The sequence below is a fragment of the Rhinopithecus roxellana genome, chromosome 12 (assembly GCF_007565055.1).
Source record: "Rhinopithecus roxellana isolate Shanxi Qingling chromosome 12, ASM756505v1, whole genome shotgun sequence".
Lineage (NCBI taxonomy): Eukaryota > Metazoa > Chordata > Mammalia > Primates > Cercopithecidae > Rhinopithecus > Rhinopithecus roxellana.
This window is the reverse complement of record NC_044560.1, coordinates 108,680,592-108,701,280: the sequence shown is the minus strand read 5'-3', so window position 1 is coordinate 108,701,280 and position 20,689 is coordinate 108,680,592. Positions and strand designations below refer to the sequence as shown.

At 50.0% G+C, this 20,689-nt stretch overlaps 1 protein-coding gene across 1 annotated transcript; it reads right to left on the bottom strand.

The window, feature by feature from the left end:
* Positions 1-17,844: 17,844 nt before the first annotated feature.
* Positions 17,845-20,572, bottom strand: FGF21 (fibroblast growth factor 21). The gene is made up of 3 exons (XM_010368634.2): positions 20,173-20,572; positions 19,534-19,637; positions 17,845-18,248 (listed from the first exon to the last, which is right to left on the bottom strand). Exons 1-3 carry the CDS (start codon positions 20,405-20,407, stop codon positions 17,958-17,960), a joined length of 630 nt encoding a protein of 209 aa, XP_010366936.2. The 5' UTR covers positions 20,408-20,572; the 3' UTR covers positions 17,845-17,957.
* Positions 20,573-20,689: the final 117 nt, after the last annotated feature.

Here is a 20,689-nt window from a genome sequence, read left to right as displayed (position 1 = left end):
AGACTTTGGAAGCCACATGTGAAAATGGCAGAGCTGCTATCAGCCTGGGTCCTTGACCCTCTGCCTTTCTACTAATTAGGCTTTACGTGAATAGAATCAAAAATTAATTGTAGGGCCAGGTGCAGTGGCTCACACCTGTAATCCCAGCACTTTGGGAGGCCGAGGCAAGAGGGTTGCTCGAGCCCGGAGTTTGAGACTACTGGGCAATGTAGTGAGACCCCATCTCTCTGTTAAAAAAAAAAAAAAAAAAAACAATTAGTCCAGGCGCGGTGGCTCACAGCTTTAATCCCAGCACTTTGGGAGGCCGAGGCTGGCGAATCACGAGATCAGGAGTTCCAGACCAGCCTGGTCAACATGGTGAAACCCTGTCTGTACTAAAAATACAAAAAATTAGCTGGGCATAGTGGCGGGTGCCTGTAATCCCAGCTACTCTGGAGACGGAGGCAGGAGAATCGTTTGAACCCAGGAGGCATAAGTTGCAGTGAGCCAAGCTCGCACCACTATACTCCAGCCCAGGCGAAAGTGTGAGACTCCATCTCAAAAAAAAAAAAAAAAAATTGTTCAAACCACTGATATTTTAGCTTGGGTCCATCCCAGTGGTTCACATTGCTATAACTAATTCAGAGATCAATTACTAATGGGACGGCACAGGGAAGGTTAAACTGAACACGTAGCACTGTGTGACTTCACTGTGTACATATATAACTTTGATAAAAAAAGTAAATACGAAAAAGCAGAAATACAGAAAACCCATTCAATCCAAGTGAAGGAAGGAATAAAAAAATAAAAAATAACCCACTGAATAAACTCCAGATGGATCAAAGTCTTCAGTATGAAATAAGAAACCATAACGAGTGAGAAGTAAGCAATGGAAAGTTATTCTATAACATGGGTGTCGTTGTGACTCAAACTTCAGAGGCCAGAAAAGAAAACATTGATATGGTCAAATACATGAAATAGAAATCAGCATTCTTCCCCTTCCCTAAACTTTTCCTGAGCAATAAAATTCTAAGGTTTGAGGTGGGGCAGGCAAGGCCAGCTTGGGGGTGTTGGCGGCACAGTGGCCCGGAAGTGGGGTGCGAGAGCCTTACTGGGGTGAAGGAGGCATTTACTCATGTGAGCAGCTCAGCACGGTGGGGGCACCCAAGTAGGAAACATAAGTCCCCTAAGCTAATAGGATGGGGGTACTGTAGCTGGGGGAGTCGGCCCAAGCTGGGTGCAGAGGGCACAGGGGAGGTGGAAGGAGGGGACAGCTGTGGAGGTGAAAGATGGCTAACGTACAGGAGAATTGACTCATAAGGAAATTAAGAAAAATGAAGTCATATTTCTCACTGTCAGAAAAGGTGGATATAAATACGGAAAGGGAGAAAACTACAGGTATTGAATTTGTCTTTATTTATTTATTTATTTATTTGAGAGAGTCTCACTCTGTTGTCCAGTCTGGAGTGAAGTGGCACAATCTTGGCTCACTGAAACCTCCACCTCCTGGGTTCAAGCGATTCTCCTGCCTCAGCCACCTGAGTAGCTGGGATTACAGGCCTCCAGCAGCACGCCTGGCTAATTTTTGTATTTTTAGTGGAGACGGGGTTTCACCATGTTGGCCAGGTTGGTCTCAAACTCCTGACCTCAAATGATCTGCCTGCCTTGGCCTCCCAAAGAGCTGGGATTACAGGCGTAAGCCACGGCACCCAGTCTAGGTGTTGGATTTTTTTTTTTTGAGATGGAGTCTCACTCTGTCTCCCAGGCTGAAGTGCAGTGGCACCATCTTGGCTCACTGCAGCCTCTGCCTTCCAGGTTCAAGTGATTCTCCCACCTCGGCCTCCTGAGTAGCTGGGATTACAGGTGCCTGCCACCACACTCAGCTAATTTTTGTATTTTTAGTAGAGACGGGGTTTTGCCATGTTGGCCAGGCTGGTCTCGAACTTCTGACCTCAAGTGACCCACCTTGGCCTTCCAAAATGTTGGTATTACAGGCATGAGCTACCACGCCTGGTCAGATATTGGATTTGAATTGGATGTGTCGTTCTCAATATGCAGAAATAGATATGGAAATATACAAATAGATATGGAAATATACCTAATGTATGCATGTATATGTATACGTACCTCCTGTGTAGATAGATATACATAACATACACACAATAGATATAACAGATATATTACATGGGGTTTATATAAAATACAATGTGATATCTGTAGTATATAATGTAATATATTATGTACAATGTGATATATACAGCATACTACACACATACATGTATATATTTGTTTGTTGAGACGGAGTGTCTCCATCACTCAGGCTGGAATGCAGTAGCATGATCATGCGTCACTACAGACTCTGCCTCATGGGCTCAAGCAATCCTCTAGCCTCAGCCTTTTGAGTAGCTGGGACCACAGGTGTGCACCACCAAGCCCAGCTAATTTTTTAGTTATTAGTAGAGACTGGGCCTCACTATGTTGCCTAGGCTGGTCTTGAACTCTTGGGCTCAGTCCTCCTGCCTCAGCCTACCAAAGTGCTGAGATTACAGGTGTGAGGCACTGTGCCCAGCTGCACATATGTGTGTGTGGTGTGTGTGTATATATAGTATATATGTAAATATATGTATATGTGTATATACGTATATGTGTGTATATATGTGTATATACGTATATGTGTGTATATATGTGCATATGCATATATGTGTGTATATAGGTATAATGTGTGTATATATGTGTTTATACATATATGTGTGTATATATGTGTATATATGTATATGTGTGTATATATGTATATGTGTATGTGTATATGAGTGTATATATGTATATGTGTATATATGTATATGTGTGTGTATATGAAAATGTGTATAGATATGTATATGTGTGTATATGTGTGTATATATGTATATGTGTGTATATGTATGTGTATATGTATGTGTGTATATATGTGTATATATGTATATGTGTGTATATATGCATATGTGTGTATATATGTATGTGTATATATGTATATGTGTATATATGTATATATGTATATGTGTGTATATATGAAAATGTGTATAGATGTGTATATGTGTGTATATATGTATATGTGTGTATATGTGTATGTGTGTATATGTACGTGTGTATATATGTGTATATGTGTATACATGTATATATGTGTATATATATGTGTGTGTGTATATATGTATGTGTGTATATATGTATATGTGTGTATATATGTATATATGTGTGTGTATATATATGAACTCTGTCCACTGAGAGGACCCATTAGCAACCAAAATTCAAAAACAAAAGCAACGAGCCCTGTTAGTGTTTGGATCTTGGCTTCCCATTCTGAAAGGAACCAGGGCTCCTTGGAGAAATGGCTGATTCTAGAGCTGCTTTAGAGAAAGAAAAAAAACGAGCTTAGAACATTTTGCTGTACCAGGAATCAGGAACGACTCAAATGTGACTAATGGAGGCATGTCAAAAACGCAGAGCGCCGGCCGGGCGCGGTGGCTCAAGCCTGTAATCCCAGCACTTTGGGAGGCCGAGGCGGGCGGATCACGAGGTCAGGAGATCGAGACTATCCTGGCTAACACGGTGAAACCCCGTCTCTACTAAAAAAATACAAAAAACTAGCCGGGCGAGGTGGCAGGCGCCTGTAGTCCCAGCTACTGCGGAGGCTGAGGCAGGAGAATGGCGTAAACCCGGGAGGCGGAGTTTGCAGTGAGCTGAGATCTGGCCACTGCACTCCAGCCTGGGTGACAGAGTGAGACTCCTTCTCAAAAAAAAAAAAAAAAAAAAAAAAAAAAAAGAAAAACGCAGAGCTTCCAATCCCTTGAGAGCTGATTAAAACAAACAAACAAACAGGCTGGGCGCGGCAGCTCACATCTGCAATCCCAGCACTTTGCGAGGCTGAGGCGGGCAGATGAGTTAAGGCCAGGAGTCCAAGACCAGCCTGGGGAACATGGTGAAACCCCATCTCTACTAAAAATATAAAAATTAGCCAGGCATGGTGGTGCACATCTGGTAATCCCAGCTACTTGGGGGCTGAAATGGGATGAAGGCTTGAGCCTGGGAGGCAGAGGTAGTAGTGAGCCGAATCGCACCACTGCAATCCAATCTGGGTGACAGAGCGAGATCTTGTCTCAAAAACAAACAAAGCACATAGCCACCAGTTTGAGGGGGCTCCCACTGGGAAAATAGAGGACAAAATATAGAGCAACACAAAAAGTAAATAAAGAGCTGGGTGCGGCGGCTCACACCTATAATCCCAGCACTTTGGGAGGCTGAGGCAGGCAGATCATGAGGTCAAGAGTTTGAGACTAGCCTGACCAACATGGTGAAACCTCGTCTCTACTAAAAATAAAAAAAAATTAGCCGGATGTGGTGGTGCATGCCTGTTGTCCCAGCTACTCAGGAGGCTGAGACAAGAGAATCGCTTGAACCCAGGAGGCGGAGGTTGCAGTGAACCAAGATCGTGCCCCTGTACTCTAGCCTGGGAGACAGATGGAGACTTTGCCTTGAAAGGAAAAAAAAAAAAAAAAAGTAAATAAAAAGAGCATCAAAATAAGTAAGTTTGAACACCAAAAATAGAGGATGATATAACTGATTATGACTCATGGAAAAAAATAGGAAACCATGAGTCCACACAGACATAAGTAAATCCATTAATAATTGGAAGGGCCATGCGTGGCATCCTGCAGTGATGGCATTCTGTTCCCAGCTACTCAGGAGGCTGAGGTGGGAGGATCACCGAGCCTAGTGAGGTTGAGGCTGCAGTGAGCTATGATTGTACCACTGCGTTCCAGCCTGGGCAATAGAGCAAGACCCTGTCTCTAAAAAAATAAATCAATTAAAAAAATAATAACTTGGGCCAGGCATGGTGGTTCACAAGAAAACAAAAAATCCTGAAGATTTCCTGAGGAATGTGATATTAGTATAGTTTCAAAGCTCTCATTGCTTGGCAAAGGACAAGTCCGGCTGATGCCACCTGCATCATGTGACTGAAGCAAATGTCATTAGAAACTGGAGAGGTGGACGCTGCGAGTGACCTGACTTTCAGTGAGAAACACACGGCATGATGTCAGTCGTCGTGCTGCCAAAGAATCCGATCACGAGGAAACATCAAATAAATCCACACAGAGGGAGAGACGACTCGATAACTGGCCTGCAACGTTCCATATGCCAAGGTCGTGAACACCAGAGAAGACTGAGGAACTGCCCTTCATGACTTTCAAAGAGACTGCCCTCAGAAGCAGTGCATGACCCTGAACTGCATTCTTTTTATTTTTGGCGGGGGCGGAGAGCAGAGTCTCACTTTGTTGCCCAGGTTGGAGTGTGGTGCAATCTTGGCTCACTACAAACTTCACCTCCCAGGTTCAAGAGACTGTCCTGCCTCAGCCTCCTGAGTAGCTGGGATTACAGGTGTCCACCATCACGCCTGGCTATTTTTTCTTTTCTTTTTATTTTTTGAGATAGAGTTTCGCTGTTGTCACCCGGGGTTGGAGTGCAGTGGCACAATCTCGGCTCACTGCAACCTTCTCCTCCAGGGTTCAAGTGATTCTCCTGCCTCAGCCTTCCGAGTATCTGGGGTTACAGGCATCCACTACCACACCTGGGTAATTTTTGCATTTTTAGTCGAGACAGGGTTTTGCCATGTTGGCCAGACTGGTCTCAAACTCCGGACCTCAGGTGATCTGCCCGCCTTGGCCTCCCAAAGTGTTGGGATTACAGGTGTGAGCCACCACGCCCAGCTCTGAACTGCATTCTTCTGTCATAAAAAGCATCACTGGGACATGTGGCAAACATGAAGGAGGTCTGGCGATTCCAGAGTAGTCATGGGTCAAGGCACTTTCCTGATTTTGACGGCCGTGCTGTGGTTATGTAGGAGAATGTCCTTGTTTACAGAAAATACACACTGGAGTATGTGTTAATGGGTTTCAAGAGGTTTCAAGGGGACATGTGACTTTCAAATGGTTCAAATGGTTCTGAAAAATAAGAATCGCTTGTACTGTACTTCCACATTTTTAAATGTTTGTGACTGTTTCCAAGTTAAGAAAATTTATTTATTTATTTTTAAAGACAGGGTATTGCTCTGTCACGTAAGCTGGAGTGCAGTGGTACAATCACAGCTCACTGCAGCCTCGAACTCCTGGATTCAGGCCACCCACCCACTTCAGCCTCCCGAGTAGCTGGGACTATAGGTGTGTACCACCACGCCGGGCAAATTTTTGTATTTTTTTTAGAGATGGTGTTTCACCATGTTACCAAGGCTGGTCTCAAACTCCTGGGCTCACGGGATTGATCATCCTGCCTCGGGCTCCGAAAGTGCTTGGATCACAGGGGTGTGCCACAGCGCCTGGCCCACTCTTGAAATTTTAATATGCATCCTTAAGGTGACAAAATCTAAATATAATCACTCTGTCATATTCCAGAATAACAAACGATTTCAAAGCATTCTAATTCTGATCACCTGCCACCTGTTTGACAGGTTTTAATTGGTCTTTTTTTTTTTAAGTTTTATTATGAAAAAATGGCGACCTATGCAAACTAAATAGACCTCTAGGGAAGGGGCTGCAGGTAGCAGGTCTCCGACCTCCAAGAGGGCATCGCCTCATGGAGGCTGGGACCTCTGTCTGCGGGGCCTGGAAGTCTACTTCCGGAAGTGCAGAAAGCAACAGGAAGCTGGAGCCATTGCTGTCCCGGGCTCCAGGTAAGATGCAGTGTGGAGGCCGGGCGCGGTGGCTCAAGCCTGTAATCCCAGCACTTTGGGAGGCCGAGACGGGCGGATCACGAGGTCAGGAGATCGAGACCATCCTGGCTAACACGGTGAAACCCTGTCTCTACTAAAAAATACAAAAAACTAGCCGGGCGAGGTGGCGGGCGCCTGTGGTCCCAGCTACTCTGGAGGCTGAGGCAGGAGAATGACGTAAACCCGGGAGGCGGAGCTTGCAGTGAGCTGAGATCCGACCACTGCACTCCAGCCTGGGCGACAGAGCGAGACTCCGTCTCAAAGAAAAAAAAAAAAAAAAAGATGCAGTGTGGAACTAGGGGCTGGCGAGATATCCCTACACCCCTCCTCCTGCCAGCCAGCGCCTTGCCAGGGCCTCCGTGCTGCTGGTGCCAGTTGCCAGGGGGGTCACAGAGCTTTGTTGCAGAGAAGCTTCACCCAAACAAGTGGAGGAAAAATGGTCTCACCCTGAGTGTGTAACAAAGTGTGTAACAGAGGAAATGCCCCACACGTTTCCCGGAGAAGGTCCCGGAACAAATAGCCGTGAAATCATCTCATGTCCCAACCTATTACAATACTATGACTTAGAACAAGTTTTTCAGGCTGTATTATAAAAATAAGACACTCGGAGTTGACTGGGCGCGGTGGCTCACACCTGAAATCCCAACACTTTGGGACACCGAGGCTGACGGATCACCTGCGGTCAGGAGTTTGAGACCAGCCAGGCCAACATGGTGAAACCCCGTCTCTACTAAAAATACAAAAAAATTAGCTGGGTGTGGTGGCGGGTGGCTGTAATCCCAGCTACTCGGGAGCCTGAGGCAGGAGAATCGCTTGAACCTAGGAGGCGGACGTTGCAGTGAGCCAAGATCTTGCCATTGCACTCCAGCCTGGGCAATAAGAGCGAAACTGCATCTCATAAATAAATAAATAAATAAATAATCCAATTCATGTGGTTATGACAAAGTCTAAGATAACACGGGCTTTGCCCTGGAATGTCGGCTTGGTGAGAATTGACTTGGAAGAGGGCATTCAGTCTGTTGTGATAAAAACACCCCAGACTGTGTAGCTTAAGGAACAAATATGTATCTCTCATAGTTCTGGAGGGTGCAGAGTCCAACATCAAGGCACCAGCAGATTCTGTGTCTGGTGTGGGCCAGTTTCCTGGTTCATTGCTGGCACCTTCTTGCTGTGTTTCCACTTGGTGAAAGGATAAGGGAGCTCTCTGGGAGGTTTTTGTTTGTTTGTTTTGTTTTGTTGAGACAGATTCTCGCTCTTGTGCCCAGGCTGGAGTGCAATGGCATGATCTCGGCTCACGGCAACCTCCGCCTCCTGGGTTCAAGTGATTCTCCTGCCTCAGCCACTCAATTAGCTGGGATTACAGGCATGCGCCACCACACTCGGCTACTTCTGGCTAAATTTTGTATTTTTAGTAGGGACGGGGTTTCACCATGACTTCAGATTATCTGCCCACCTCGGCCTCCCAAAGTGCTGGGATTACAGGCATGAACCACTACACCAGCCATGTTTATTTATTTTTGAGACAGTCTCTCTTACCTAGATTGGAGTGCAGTGGTGTGATCACAGCTCCCTATAGCCTTGACCTCCCCAGCTCAAGTGATCCTCCCACCTCAGCTTCCTGACTAGCTGGGACTACAGGTGGACATCACTACACTTGGCTAAATTTTTTTTTTTTTTTTTTTTTTTAGTAGAGATGGGCTTTTGCTATGTTGCTCAGCCTGGTTTAGAACTCCTGGGCTCAGGTGATCCTCCCACCTTGACCTCTCAAAGGATTGGGATTACAGGCGTAAGTCACCTTGCCCAGCCTTCTCGAAAATATTTAAAGCATTTGTAAGAATCTGGTATATCAGACTTGTGAAAAGCATGACTGAGAGTGTGTTACTGTTTTTCTCCTATTCATGGCATTTAAGGGAAACCACAATATCAGATTTCTGAAAAGTTCACTGATTAAATGTGCAATCGCTGTTCAAATATTTAGGGGAAATCTAGAATTGTGAAATTTGTGGGTTGTTATTTTTAGTTGTAGAAGTAGTCTGTGAATGTTTAGAGCAAAGATAATTGTTTGAAAATTCATTGATCATTAACAAAAAAACAAATTGTGGTGAATTTTCCTGTCCATGGTCAAAAGCTTCTCAGTCATTGACGGAGCTCTCCACCATGTTTTCAACAAATGGGGCTGGAAAAAGTGGCCAGGAGCTGAGGGGAGGAAAATTGGGGAATTGGGGTTTAATTGTGGTAGAGAGTTTCAATTTTGTGAGATGAAAAAATTCTGGAGATTTGTTGTGCAAGAATGTGAATATACTTAACACAACTGTACACTTAGAAATGATTCAGGTGCCATGGGGTTATGATACAGATTGGTTTTCGGCCAGGTGCAATGGCTCACGCTTGTAATCCAACACTTTGGGTGGCCGAGGTGGGCAGATCACTTGAGGTCAGGAGTTCGAGAGCAGCCTGGCCAACATGGCAAAACCCTGTCTCTACTAAAAATACAAAAATTAGCCAGGCATGGTAGCACAAACCTGAAGTCCCAGCTAGTTGGGAGGCTGAAGCACGAGAGAATCTCTTGAACCCGGGAGGCGGAGGTTCCAGTGAGCCCACTGCACTCCAGCCCGGGCAACACAGCGAGATTCTCTCTCTCTCAAAAACAAAAACAAAAAAAAAAGCAAACAAAAACAAAAACAAAAAAAAAACTACAAAAAATTAGCCAGGTGGGGGCACCTATAATCCCAGCCACTTAGGAGGCTGAGGCAGGAGAATTGCTTGAACCTGGGAGGCAGAGGTTGCAGAGTCGAGATTGTGCCACTGCACTCCAGCCTGGGTGACAGAGCGAGGCTCCGTCTCAAAAAAAAGAAAAAAAAAAAAAAGAGAGATTCCTGTGCCTCAACCTCCCGAGTAGCTGGGACCCCAGGTGTGCACCACCGCGCCCGGCTGGGTACGGCTCGCTTAAATGCGAGATAAAGAAGAGGAGTGTGGCCGGGCGCGGTGGCTCACGCCTGTAATCCCAGCACTTTGGGAGGCTCAGGTGGGCGGATCACGAGGTCAGGAGATCGAGACCATGCTGGCTAACACGGTGAAACCCCGTCTCTACTAAAAAAACACAAAAAACTAGCAGGGCGAGGTGGCGGGCGCCTGTAGTCCCAGCTACTCGGGAGGGAGGCTGAGGCAGGAGAATGGCGTAAACCCGGGAGGCGGAGCTTGCAGTGAGCTGAGATCTGGCCACTGCACTCCAGCCTGGGTGACAGAGCGAGACTCCGTCTCAAAAAAAAAAAAAAAAAAAAAAGAAGAGGAATGTGAGGCTGGGGGCGGTGGCTCACGCCCGTAATCCCAGCACTTTGGGAGGCCAAGGCAGGCAGATCACCTGAGGTCAGGAGTTCGAGAGCAGCCTGGCCAACATGGCAGAACCCTGTCTCTACTAAAAATGCAAAAATTAGCCAGGCATGGTGGTGCAAAACTGGAGTCCCAGCTACTTGGGAGGCTGAAGCATGAGAATCTCTTGAACCCGGGAGGCGCAGGTTCCTGTGAGCCCACTGCACTCCAGCCTGGGCAAGAGAGCAAGATTCTGTCTCTCAAAAAAAAAAAAAAAAAAAAAAAGCAAGACAAAAACCCCCCAAAACTAACCAGGTGGGGCACCTGTAATCCCAGCTACTTAAGAGACTGAGGCAGGAGAATTGCTTGAACCAGGGAGGCAGAGGTTGCAGTGAGCCGAAATCGTGCCACTGCGCTTCAGTGACTATGTCCACCCACCCACCCCCCCCCCAAAAAAAAAAAGAAAAGAAAAGAGAACAAGAACAGTGGTCAAATCTCTAGGGGCTCCAGTGAGTAGGTGAGGATAGGGTGCGGTGGAGAAGCTGAAAGAATCTAAATAGCCTGGCTCCCTAGGGGTCTGGGAAATGCTCACTCAGTAGAACCTCCCTCTCAGAAGGACAAAGCTCCACACTGGTGAAAACTAACAGAGAAACAAAACCCAAACTGATCTTGGCAGGTGCTCAGAGAGTAAAGCAGAGGGAAGGTTCTGATAATGGTGGGGGCAAGAACCGAGGGATAGAGTTTGCTCCTGAATGTTGGAGAGGTGGCTGTGCTGAGCGGTTATATATTGAATACAGTACTGTGGGGAAACAGCAAAGAGTCAGACTATTTATTATATATAGAGAGAGAGACAGGGGCTCACTCTGTCACCCAGGCTGGAGTGCAGTGGCAAGATCTTGGCTCACCGGCAACCTCCACCTCCCGGGTTCAAGCGATTCTCCTGCCTCAGCCTCCCGAGTAGCTGGGACCTCAGGTGCCCACTACCATGGCCGGAGAGATTTTTTTTCTTTTCTTTTTCTTTCTTTCTTTTTTTTTTGAGACGGAGTCTCACTCTGTCGCCCAGGCTGGAGTGCAGTGGCGCAATCTCAGCTTACTGCAAGCTCCACCTCCCGGGTTCACGCCATTCTCCTGCCTCAGCCTTCCGAGTAGCTGGGACTACAGGTGTCCACCACCATGCCCAGCTAATTTTGTTTTTCTATTTTTAGTAGAGACAGGGTTTCACCATATTAGCCAGGATGGTCTCAAACTCCTGACCTCGTGATCTACCCGCCTTGGCCTCCCAAAGTGCTGGGATTACAGACGTGAGCCACCGCGCCCGGCCAGTCATGTCATTTTGAAGTTCCTCACCCAGCTACTTGGGAGGCTGAGGCAGGGGAATCGTTTGAACCCCAGAGGCAGAGGTTGCAGTGAATGGAAATTGCGCCATTGCACTCCAGCCTGGGCAACAAGAAGAGGAGTGTGACCAACTTTATGTAGAGCTGTGCACTGAGGGAAAATAGTGTCCTGGAGGCTTCATGTCTACCCGGAACCTCTGAATGTGATCTTACTGGGAAATAGGGTCTTTGTAGATGGAATCAAGTTAAGGTGAGCTCATACTGGGTTGGGGTGTGTGCTAAATCCTATATGACTGGAGTCCTTATAGGAAGAGGGAAATTAAGACAAAGAGTCAGGCGCAGTAGCTCACACCTATAATCCCAGCACTGTGGGAGGCCGAGGTGGGAGGATGGCTTGAGTCCAGGAGTTCAAGACCAGCCTGGCCAACATAATGACACCCCGTCTTTACAAAAGTAAAAGTTAAAAAAACTAGCCAGGGCCAGGCGCAGTGGCTCACGCCTGTAATCCCAGCACTTTGGGAGGCTGAGGTGGGCGGATCACCTGAGGTCAGGAGTTGAAGACCAACCTGGTCAATATGGCAAAACCCCGTCACTACTAAAAATACAAAAATTAGCTGGGTGTGCGCCTGTAGTCCCAGCCACCTGGGAGGCTGAGGCAGGAGAACTGCTTGATCCTGGGAGGCAGTGGTTGCAGTGAACCAAGATCATGCCACTGCACTCCAGCCTGGGCAGTAGAGTGAGACTCTGTCTCAAAAAAAAAAGAAAAAAATCATAAGTGAAGGCTAAATTAGAGCACAAGAGGAAATAGACACAACAGAGAAAAAAAAATTTTTTTTTGAGATGGAGTCTTTCTCTGTAGCCTACTTGTTCTGGAGTGCAGTGGTGTGATAATACCTCACTGCAGCCTTGACCTCCTGGGCTCAAGTGAGCCTCCCACCTCAGCCTCCCGAGTAGCTAGGATTACACCTGGCTAATTTTTGTATTTTTTGTAGAGATGGGAATCTCGCTATGTTACCCAGGCTGGTCTCAAACTCCTGGTCTCAAGCAGTCCTCCCCACTCAGCCTCCCAAAGTGCTGGGATTACAGGTGTGAGCCACCATGTCTGGTCTAATTTTTTATTTTTTAGAGACCAGATCTCACTGTGTTGCACAGGCTGGAGTGCTGTGACACAGCCACCAACAATCTCCCAGGCTCAGGTGATCATCCCACCTCAGCCTCCAGGGTAGTTGAATCTTTTTTTTTTTTTTTTTTTTTTTTTTTTGAGACGGACTCTCACTGTCTCCCAGGCTGCAGTGCAGTGGCGTGATTTCAGCTCACTGCAAGCTCCGCCTCCCGGGTTCACACCATTGTTCTGCCTCAGCCTCCCAAGTAGCTGGGACTACAGGCACCCGCCACCATGCCCGGCTAATTTTTTTTGTATTTTTAGTAGAGACGGGGTTTCACCATGTTAGCCGGGATGGTCTCGATCTCCTGACCTCGTGATCCGCCTGTCTCGGCCTCTGAAAGTGCTGAGATTACAGGCGTGAGCCACTGTGCCTGGCGCTTTTTTTTTTTTTTTTTTTTTTTTTTTTTTTTTATAGATGGAGTCTCACTCTGTCACCAGGCTGGAGTGCAGCGGCACGATCTTGGCTCACTGCAAACTTTGCCTCCTGGGTTCAAGCGATTCTCGTGCCTCAGCCTCCTGAGTAGCTGGGATTACAGGCATGCACTACCGCACCCAGCTAATTTTTGTATTTTTAGTAGAGATGGGGTTTCACCATGTTGACCAGGATGGTGTCCATCTCCTGACCCTGTGATCCGCCCGCCTTGGCCTTACAAAGTGCTGGGATTACAGGCGTGAGCCACCGTGCCCGGCCCGAAATTTTAATTTCTGTAGAGATGGTGTCTCGTTATGTTACCCAGGCTGGTCTCAAACTCCTGGCCTTAAGTAATCCTCCTGCCTCAGCCTCCCAAAGTGCTGGGATTATAAGGGTGAGCCACTGCACCTGGCCAACTTTTACAAAGGATTTGGGATCCAGATTTCAGTCAATCAAAGAGCGAATTAGAGTCACTCCCAGCCCGTATAGCCAATGCTTGAGTGTGGAATCTCTGTCAATAAATTCATCCCAATTCAACGTTCAATTGCTTCCATCCTGCCCCACCGTTCCCCAGAGATCCCATCCCAGTACAGCTTCTCAGTGTGGGTTCTGTCAGTATCAGTGGGGAAGGTCTTGCAGTTCTCCGGGTGCACATGGTAGCCCCTCACCGCCCACACCCTGAAGCTCATCCTGTGCAACCTGCCAGTAGCTGAGTCTGGATGCAGGTCTAGAAGCATCAAGAGCTGGTGAGCTGGACCCTGCGGAGGATCGGTGGTCTGCTGCACGACAGCAACCTAGGACAGGCTTTGCAGACAGGGGACCCTAGACTGACCAGATGAGGAAAGAGGAAGGGGGTACAACAGGATTGGGAGTTCAAGGTCCTCAGAGACAGTGAAGTGTCTGCATTTGAACACATTTCTCAGTTTCCCTGCCTGCCTTTCCTCTCTCTGGATCTCTGTCCCCCTCTGTCTGTGGGTCTCTGTTCCTCTCTGAGTCTCTGTCCTACTCTCTCTCTCTGGGTCTCTGTCTCCCTCTCTCTGGGTCTCTGTCTTCCTTTTTCCCTGGGCCTCTGTCCCCCTCTCTCTGGGTCTCTGTCGTTTCTCTCTGGGACTCTCCCTCTCTCTCTGGGTCTCTGTCTTCCTTTTTCCCTGGGCCTCTGTCCCCCTCTCTCTGGGTCTCTGTCGTTTCTCTCTGGGACTCTCCCTCTCTCTCTGGGTCTCTGTCTCCCTGTCTCTGGGTCTCTGACTCCCCATCAGGTCCCTGTCCCACCTTCTCTCTGGGTGTCTGGCTCTTCTGTTCCCTCTGGGTCTGCGTCTCCTGGCCTCCGGCCTGGCATGGTGGGTGGGTGGGAACCGGGTCAGATGGTGCCCAGCGCTCCCTCCTCCTTTCCACACCGGCCGCTTCTCCTTTCCTTGACAACAGTAGGTGGTCTCTTCTGACAAGGAGCCCGCATCTCACCTGAGCCACCCCAGGGCCTAAACCGCTGCTCGGAGCTTCATGGAATCTCAGGTTCTGTTTCTTTCCCTTGACTGAGCCGGGCTTGTGCGATCAGAGTCGAAAACTGCACTTCTACGAATGGTGACTTTCGTTTCTTCAGGGCATCGAATCCCTCCAGGGGCCCTCGGCCACCCCCAGTTAGGTCCTTTTGACTGTCATATTTCTGTCTCTTGAACTTTGGACTTAAAATGAACGGTCCAGGATGACAATTCCCGCGGGGCTGTGGCAGCGGGGGCTGGCCCAGGCCAGCTTCCTTCCTACCAGGAAGTGGCTTGAAGAACAATATGGAAATCTCGGTGGTATGAGGGGAGCGAGACCAGGCAACTTTGCTTGCCGGGACTGGAATCTATGACACTCATTACATAAGGACCCCGATGGAAGGAGTCCCAGCTGAAGTCCGGGCCACGCGGAGTGGCACACACCTGTAATCCCTGCTACTCGGGAGGCTGAGACAGCAGAATCGCTTGAACCCAGGAGGTGGAGGTTGCAGTGAGCTGAGATCATGCCACTGCACTCCAGCCTGGGCGGCAGAGAGAGACTCCATCTCAAAAACAAATAAATAAATAAACTAATTAATTAATTAAATAAAAACGCTGGGTGCAGTGGCTCACGCCTGTAATCCCAGCACTTTGAGAGGCCAAGGTGGGCAGATCACTTGAGGTCAAGAGTTTGAGACCAGCCTCACCAACATGGTGAAACCTTGTCTCTACGAAAAACACAAAAAATTAGCTGGCGTAATGGTGGTGCCTGTAACCCCAGCTACTCCGGAGACTGAGGCAGGAGAATCGCTTGAGCCCAGGAGGTAGAGGTGGCAGTGAACCGAGATTGTGCCACTGCACTCCAGCCTGGGTGACAGAGCGAGACTCTCTCTCAAAAAACAGCCAGGCGTGGAGGCTCACACCTATAATCCCAGCACTTTGGGAGGCCGAGGTGGGTGGATTGCCTGAGGCTGGGAGTTCGAGACCAGCCTGACCAACGTGGAGAAACTCCATCTCTACTAAAATTACAAAATTAGCCAGGCATGGTGGCGCACGCCCGTAATCCCAGGTACTCAGGAGGCTGAGGCAGGACAATCACTTGAACCCAGGAGACGGAGGTTGCAGTGAGCCAAGATTGTGCTATTGCACTCCAGCCTGAGCAACAAGAGTGAAACTCTGTCTCAAAACAGACAATCAACCAATCAATCAAACAAACAAACTGGCCAGACGCAGTGGCTGACACCTCTAATCCTAGCTCTTTGGGAGGCCGAGGCAGGCGGATCACGAGGTCAAGAGATCGAGATCATCCTGGCCAACATGGTGAAACCCCGTGTCTACAAAAGATACAAAAATTAGCTGGGCCTGGTGGCGCTTGTCTGTAGTCCCAGCTACTTGGGAGGCTGAGGCAGGCGAATCACTTGAACCCCGGAGATGGAGGTTGCAGTGAGCCGAGATTGTGCCACTGTACTCGGGCCTGGTGACAGAGCGAGACTCCATCACAGAAAAGAAAAAAAAAAAAGATAAATAAATAAATAAATATTAAAAAGTTCATAAGGACCCGGATGGAAGGATTCCAGGTTTCAGCTCCTCTTCCTGAGACTCCAAACTGCCACCCTCTAGCCCCTTTTTTCTCAGACCAGGATGCCTAAGTCTGTAATCCCTGGTTCTCCTGTGACCCAGGTATCTGGATGTCCAGCCCACTGATTCCCCAGAACTTGGGTGTCACACTAGCACCAAACCTACCCCAGGACCCAAGAGTCCTTGTCCCAGATTTGAGGCCCAACAGATCTCATTCCTGCTGCTAAATGATGCCAGAAAACTACATCTCCCATGAGGATGTGAGTGTGCTGTGTCACCTTATAAAACTCCGCTGTTATTGAGGTAGCTCTGAGAAATAGTTACACAATGCTCACACAAGTCGAGGGGTTGTAGAAAGAAGTCCTGCCCTTTCATTTTATTTTTATTATTTATTTATTTATTTATTTTATTTTATTTTATTTTATTTTTTTTAGACGGAGTCTCACTCTGTTGCCCAGGCTGGAGTGCAGTGGCATGATCTCAGCTCACTGCAAGCTCCACCTCTTGCATTCACGCCATTCTCCCACCTCAGCCTCCTGAGTAGCTGGGACTACAGGTGCCCGCCACCGCGCCTGGCTAATTTTGTTTTTCTGTTTTTAGTAGAGACGGGGTTTCACCATGTAAGCCAGTATGGTCTCGATCTCCTCACCTCGTGATCCACCCACCTTGGCCTCCCAAAGTGCTGGGATTACAGGCGTGAGTCACCGCGCCCAGCTGTTTTTATTTTATTTTTAAAATTAATTAATTATTTTTTTGAGGGGGAGTCTCATTCTACTGCTCTGATCTCTGCTCACTGCAACCTCCACCTCCCGGGTTCAAGTGATTCTTCTGCCTCAGCCCCCTTAGTAGCTGGGACTACAGATGTCCACCACCACATCCGGCTAATTTTTGTACCTTTAGTAGAGACGAGATTTCACCATGTTGGCCAGGCTGGTCTCAAACTCCTGACCTCAGGCGATCTACCTGCCTCAGCCTCCCAAAGTGCTGGGATTACAGGCGTGAGCCATGGTGCCTGGCCTTATTTTGTTTATTTATTTATTTTATTTTATTTATTTATTTATTTTTGAGACTTTTTGAGTCTTGCTCTGTCGCCCAGGCTGGAGTGCAATGGCTCGATCTCAGCTCACTGCAACCTCTGCCTCCCAGGTTCAAGCGATTCTCTTGCCTCAGCCTCCCGAGTAGCTGGGATTACACGCACCCACCACCACACCTGGTTAATTTTTGTATTTTGGGTGGAGATGGGTTTTCACCATGTTGGCCAGGCTAGTCTTGACTTCCTGACCTCAAGTGATCCACCTGCCTCAGCCTCCCGAAGTGCTGGAATTGCAGGCGTGAGCCACCACTCCCAGCCAGTCTTGCCCTTTCAAAGAGCAGGGATAGTCCAGAGTCCCTGGGGACACTTTAGCAGAGTAGAAAAGTGAGGCTCGGCTGGGCACAGTGGCTCAAGCCTGTAATCCCAGCACTTTGGGAGACCAAGGTAGGCAGGTCACGAGGTCAAGAGATGGAGACCATCCTGGCCAACATGGTGAAACCCCATCTCTACTAAAATTACAAAATTAGCTGGGCGTGGTGGCACACGAATGTAACTCCAGCTACTCAGGAGGCTGAGGCAGGAGAATCGCTTGAACCCGGGAGGCGGAGTTTGCAGTGAGCCAAGATCACGCCATTGCACTCCAGCCTGGGTGACAGAGCGAGACTCCATCTCAAAAAAAAAGAGAAGAGAAGAGAGGAGAAGAAGAGGCCCAGTGGGAAGCCAGGACCCTAGGACCACGTGCGGGGAAGTGTAAAGGGCATTGTGTGAGGCAAGGGAGGCGAAACAGATCCCATGTCTTCCCTCAGACGCTCACACACGCCCATTCTCATCCTCCTCTCAAACTCTTTATTATCTCAAGTAAGAAAAATAAAAAAATAAATAAGATAAATAACCTAATAAATAAAGAGGAGAAGTCATAGTAAACAGCCTCTGGCTTCAGGAAGCGTAGCTGGGGCTGCGGCCCTGGGATGGTCCCACCATGCTCAGAGGATCCGAGGAGCCCACATCGGGGGGCTGGGGGGCAAGGATTCCTGGCGGCTCTGGGGGTGCGGGGGGCAGGCCTGGTAGTGGCAGGAAGCGAGCTGGTCCTCCGGAGGCAGGGTCCCGGTGTGGGGACTTGTTTCCCGGCAGGTGCAGTGGGAGGCCGTGGGCCTCGGACTGGTAAACATTGTATCCGTTCTCAAGAAGCAGCTCCCGGAAGCTGCAGGCCTCAGGGTCAAAGTGGAGCTAGGGGACAAAAACAGGATCAGAGACAGGGTCCCTCTATGTTTTCCTGCTGTAGGACCCAGGATCCAGTCCCTAGCCCTGCCTCCCTCAGACCCAGGAGTCCTGACCCCAGCCCCTCCTCCCTCAGACCCAGAGGCCCAGGCCCCAGTCTCTCCTCCCTCAGACCCAGGAGTCCAGACCCCCAGCCCCTCCTCCCTCAGACCCAGGAGTCCAGGCCCCAGCCCCTCCTCCCTCAGACCCAGGAGTCCAGGCCCCCAGCCCCTCCTCCCTCAGACCCAGGGGTTCAGGCCCCAGCGCCTCCTCCCTCAGACCCAGAGGCCCAGGCCCCCAGCCCCTCCTCCCTCAGACCCAGGAGTCCAGGCCCCAGCCCCTCCTCCCTCAGACCCAGGAGTCCAGGCCCCCAGCGCCTCCTCCCTCAGACCCAGGAGTCCAGGCCCCAGTCTCTCCTCCCTCAGACCCAGAGGCCCAGGCCCCAGTCTCTCCTCCTTCAGACCCAGGAGTCCAGGCCCCCAGCCCCTCCTCCCTCAGACCCAGGAGTCCAGACCCCCAGCCCTCCTCCCTCACACCCAGGGGTTCAGGCCCCAGTCTCTCCTCCCTCAGACCCAGGAGTCCAGGCCCCCAGTCCCTCCTCCCTCAGACCCAGGAGTCCAGACCCCCAGCCCCTCCTCCCTCAGACCCAGGAGTCCAGACCCCCAGTCCCTCCTCCCTCAGACCCAGGAGTCCAGACCCCCAGCCCTCCTCCCTCACACCCAGGGGTTCAGGCCCCAGTCTCTCCTCTAGGGAACAAAACAGTGAAGGCAGTTTTCATTTTTACCCCAGGCCTTCCAGTTCAGACTTCGCAGAGAACATTCCAGCCCTCGGAGGAGCTGTCAATGTTCTCTAAGGCCAGGCGAGGGGTCTCCCTAGCACTCAAGGTCCTGGTCACTTTACTGGCCATGGCTTCCCTGAGTGTCCCTGTGCCTAGCATGAGCCGTGCACACAGGGGCCGTGTGGGCAGGTGCAGGGGTTACTGAGTCACGAGACTCCCAATAACCCGAGTCTCAGGCCACTCCAGCATCCACACATCACATGATTGAGGTCAGTGGTGCCTCGGCCTGGGCCTCAGTTTCCTCATCTTGCAAACATTGATGTCAACAACTTCAACCTCCAAAGGTTGCAGTTGGGGGTGTGCAGAGCGAATAGAATCAAGTGTGTCTCCAGGGAGGGGGATGAGCAAGACCCCAGACTATGAGGACAACAGATAGGAGGAGCATGGTGGGTGGTGAGGAGGGTCTGGGAAACTCACCGATCCATACAGGGCCCCATCGGGCTTCTGGCACAGGAACCTGGAGGTCTTGACTCCCAAGATTTGAATAACTCCTGGCTTCAAGGCTTTCAGCTGCAGGAGACCTAAGGGGAGAAAGCGATAAGGTGCTTAGAGTATCCCTCCCACCCGGCTCTGTCCCACCACCCAGCTCTGTCCCAGCCCCGGGAGTCCAAGCCCACAGCCCCCCTCCTCCCTCAGATCCAGGAGGAGTCCAGGCCGAAGCCCCTTCCTCCCTCAGACCCAGGAGTCCAGACCTCCAGCCCCCTCCTCCCACAGATCCAGGAGGAGTCCAGGCCGAAGCCCCTTCCTCCCTCAGACCCAGGAGTCCAGACCCCCAGCCCCTCCTCCCTCACACCCAGACCCCAGCCCCTCCTCCCTCACACCCAGACCCCAGCCCCTCCTCCTTCAGATCCAGGGGTCCAGATCCCCAGCCCCCGCTCCTTCAGACCCAGGAGTCCAGGACCCCAGGCCCCCCTCCCTCAGACCCAGGAGTCCAGGACCCCAGCCCCTCCTCCCTCAGACTCAGGAGTCCAGGACCCCAGCCCCTCCTCCCTCAGACCCAGGAGTCCAGGACCCCAGCCCCTCCTCCCTCAGACCCAGGTTCTGGCCCATACTCACTTTCGGGGCTCTGGTGAGCAGCGCCCCCCACCGTCCCATCCTCCCTGATCTCCAGGTGGGCTTCTGTCTGCTGGGCATCATCTGTGTAGAGGTACCGTTGCCGGACTTGGCCCCCGAATTGCAGGAGAGGACTGGAGTCAGGGATGGGGTGTGCCTGGCAGGCTCCCAGCAGAAGACCAGCCAGCACAGGAACCCACAGTCCTGAGTGCTCGAACCCGGTCTCGTCTGAGTCCATCAATGGCTCAGGTCCTCAGGTGATCTCCGGGGTGTGAGCTTGGAGAAGCTAGTGGTTTAGAATTGGTGCCAGATTCCGGCTGTCCAGGTGAGCAGATTCACAGATCGCTGCTCAGGTGGCCTGAGTGCCTGGGTCCTCTTTCAGCTGGATCCTCAGCAGGCAGAGCACTCCTGTGTTTTGGGATAGATGCAGAAGCTCCAGAATTTATACCCAGACAGTCCCTCCCAATCACCCTCCCTGCGCCTGACCCATGGCATTTGACCCACTTGGCAGGAGCCACAG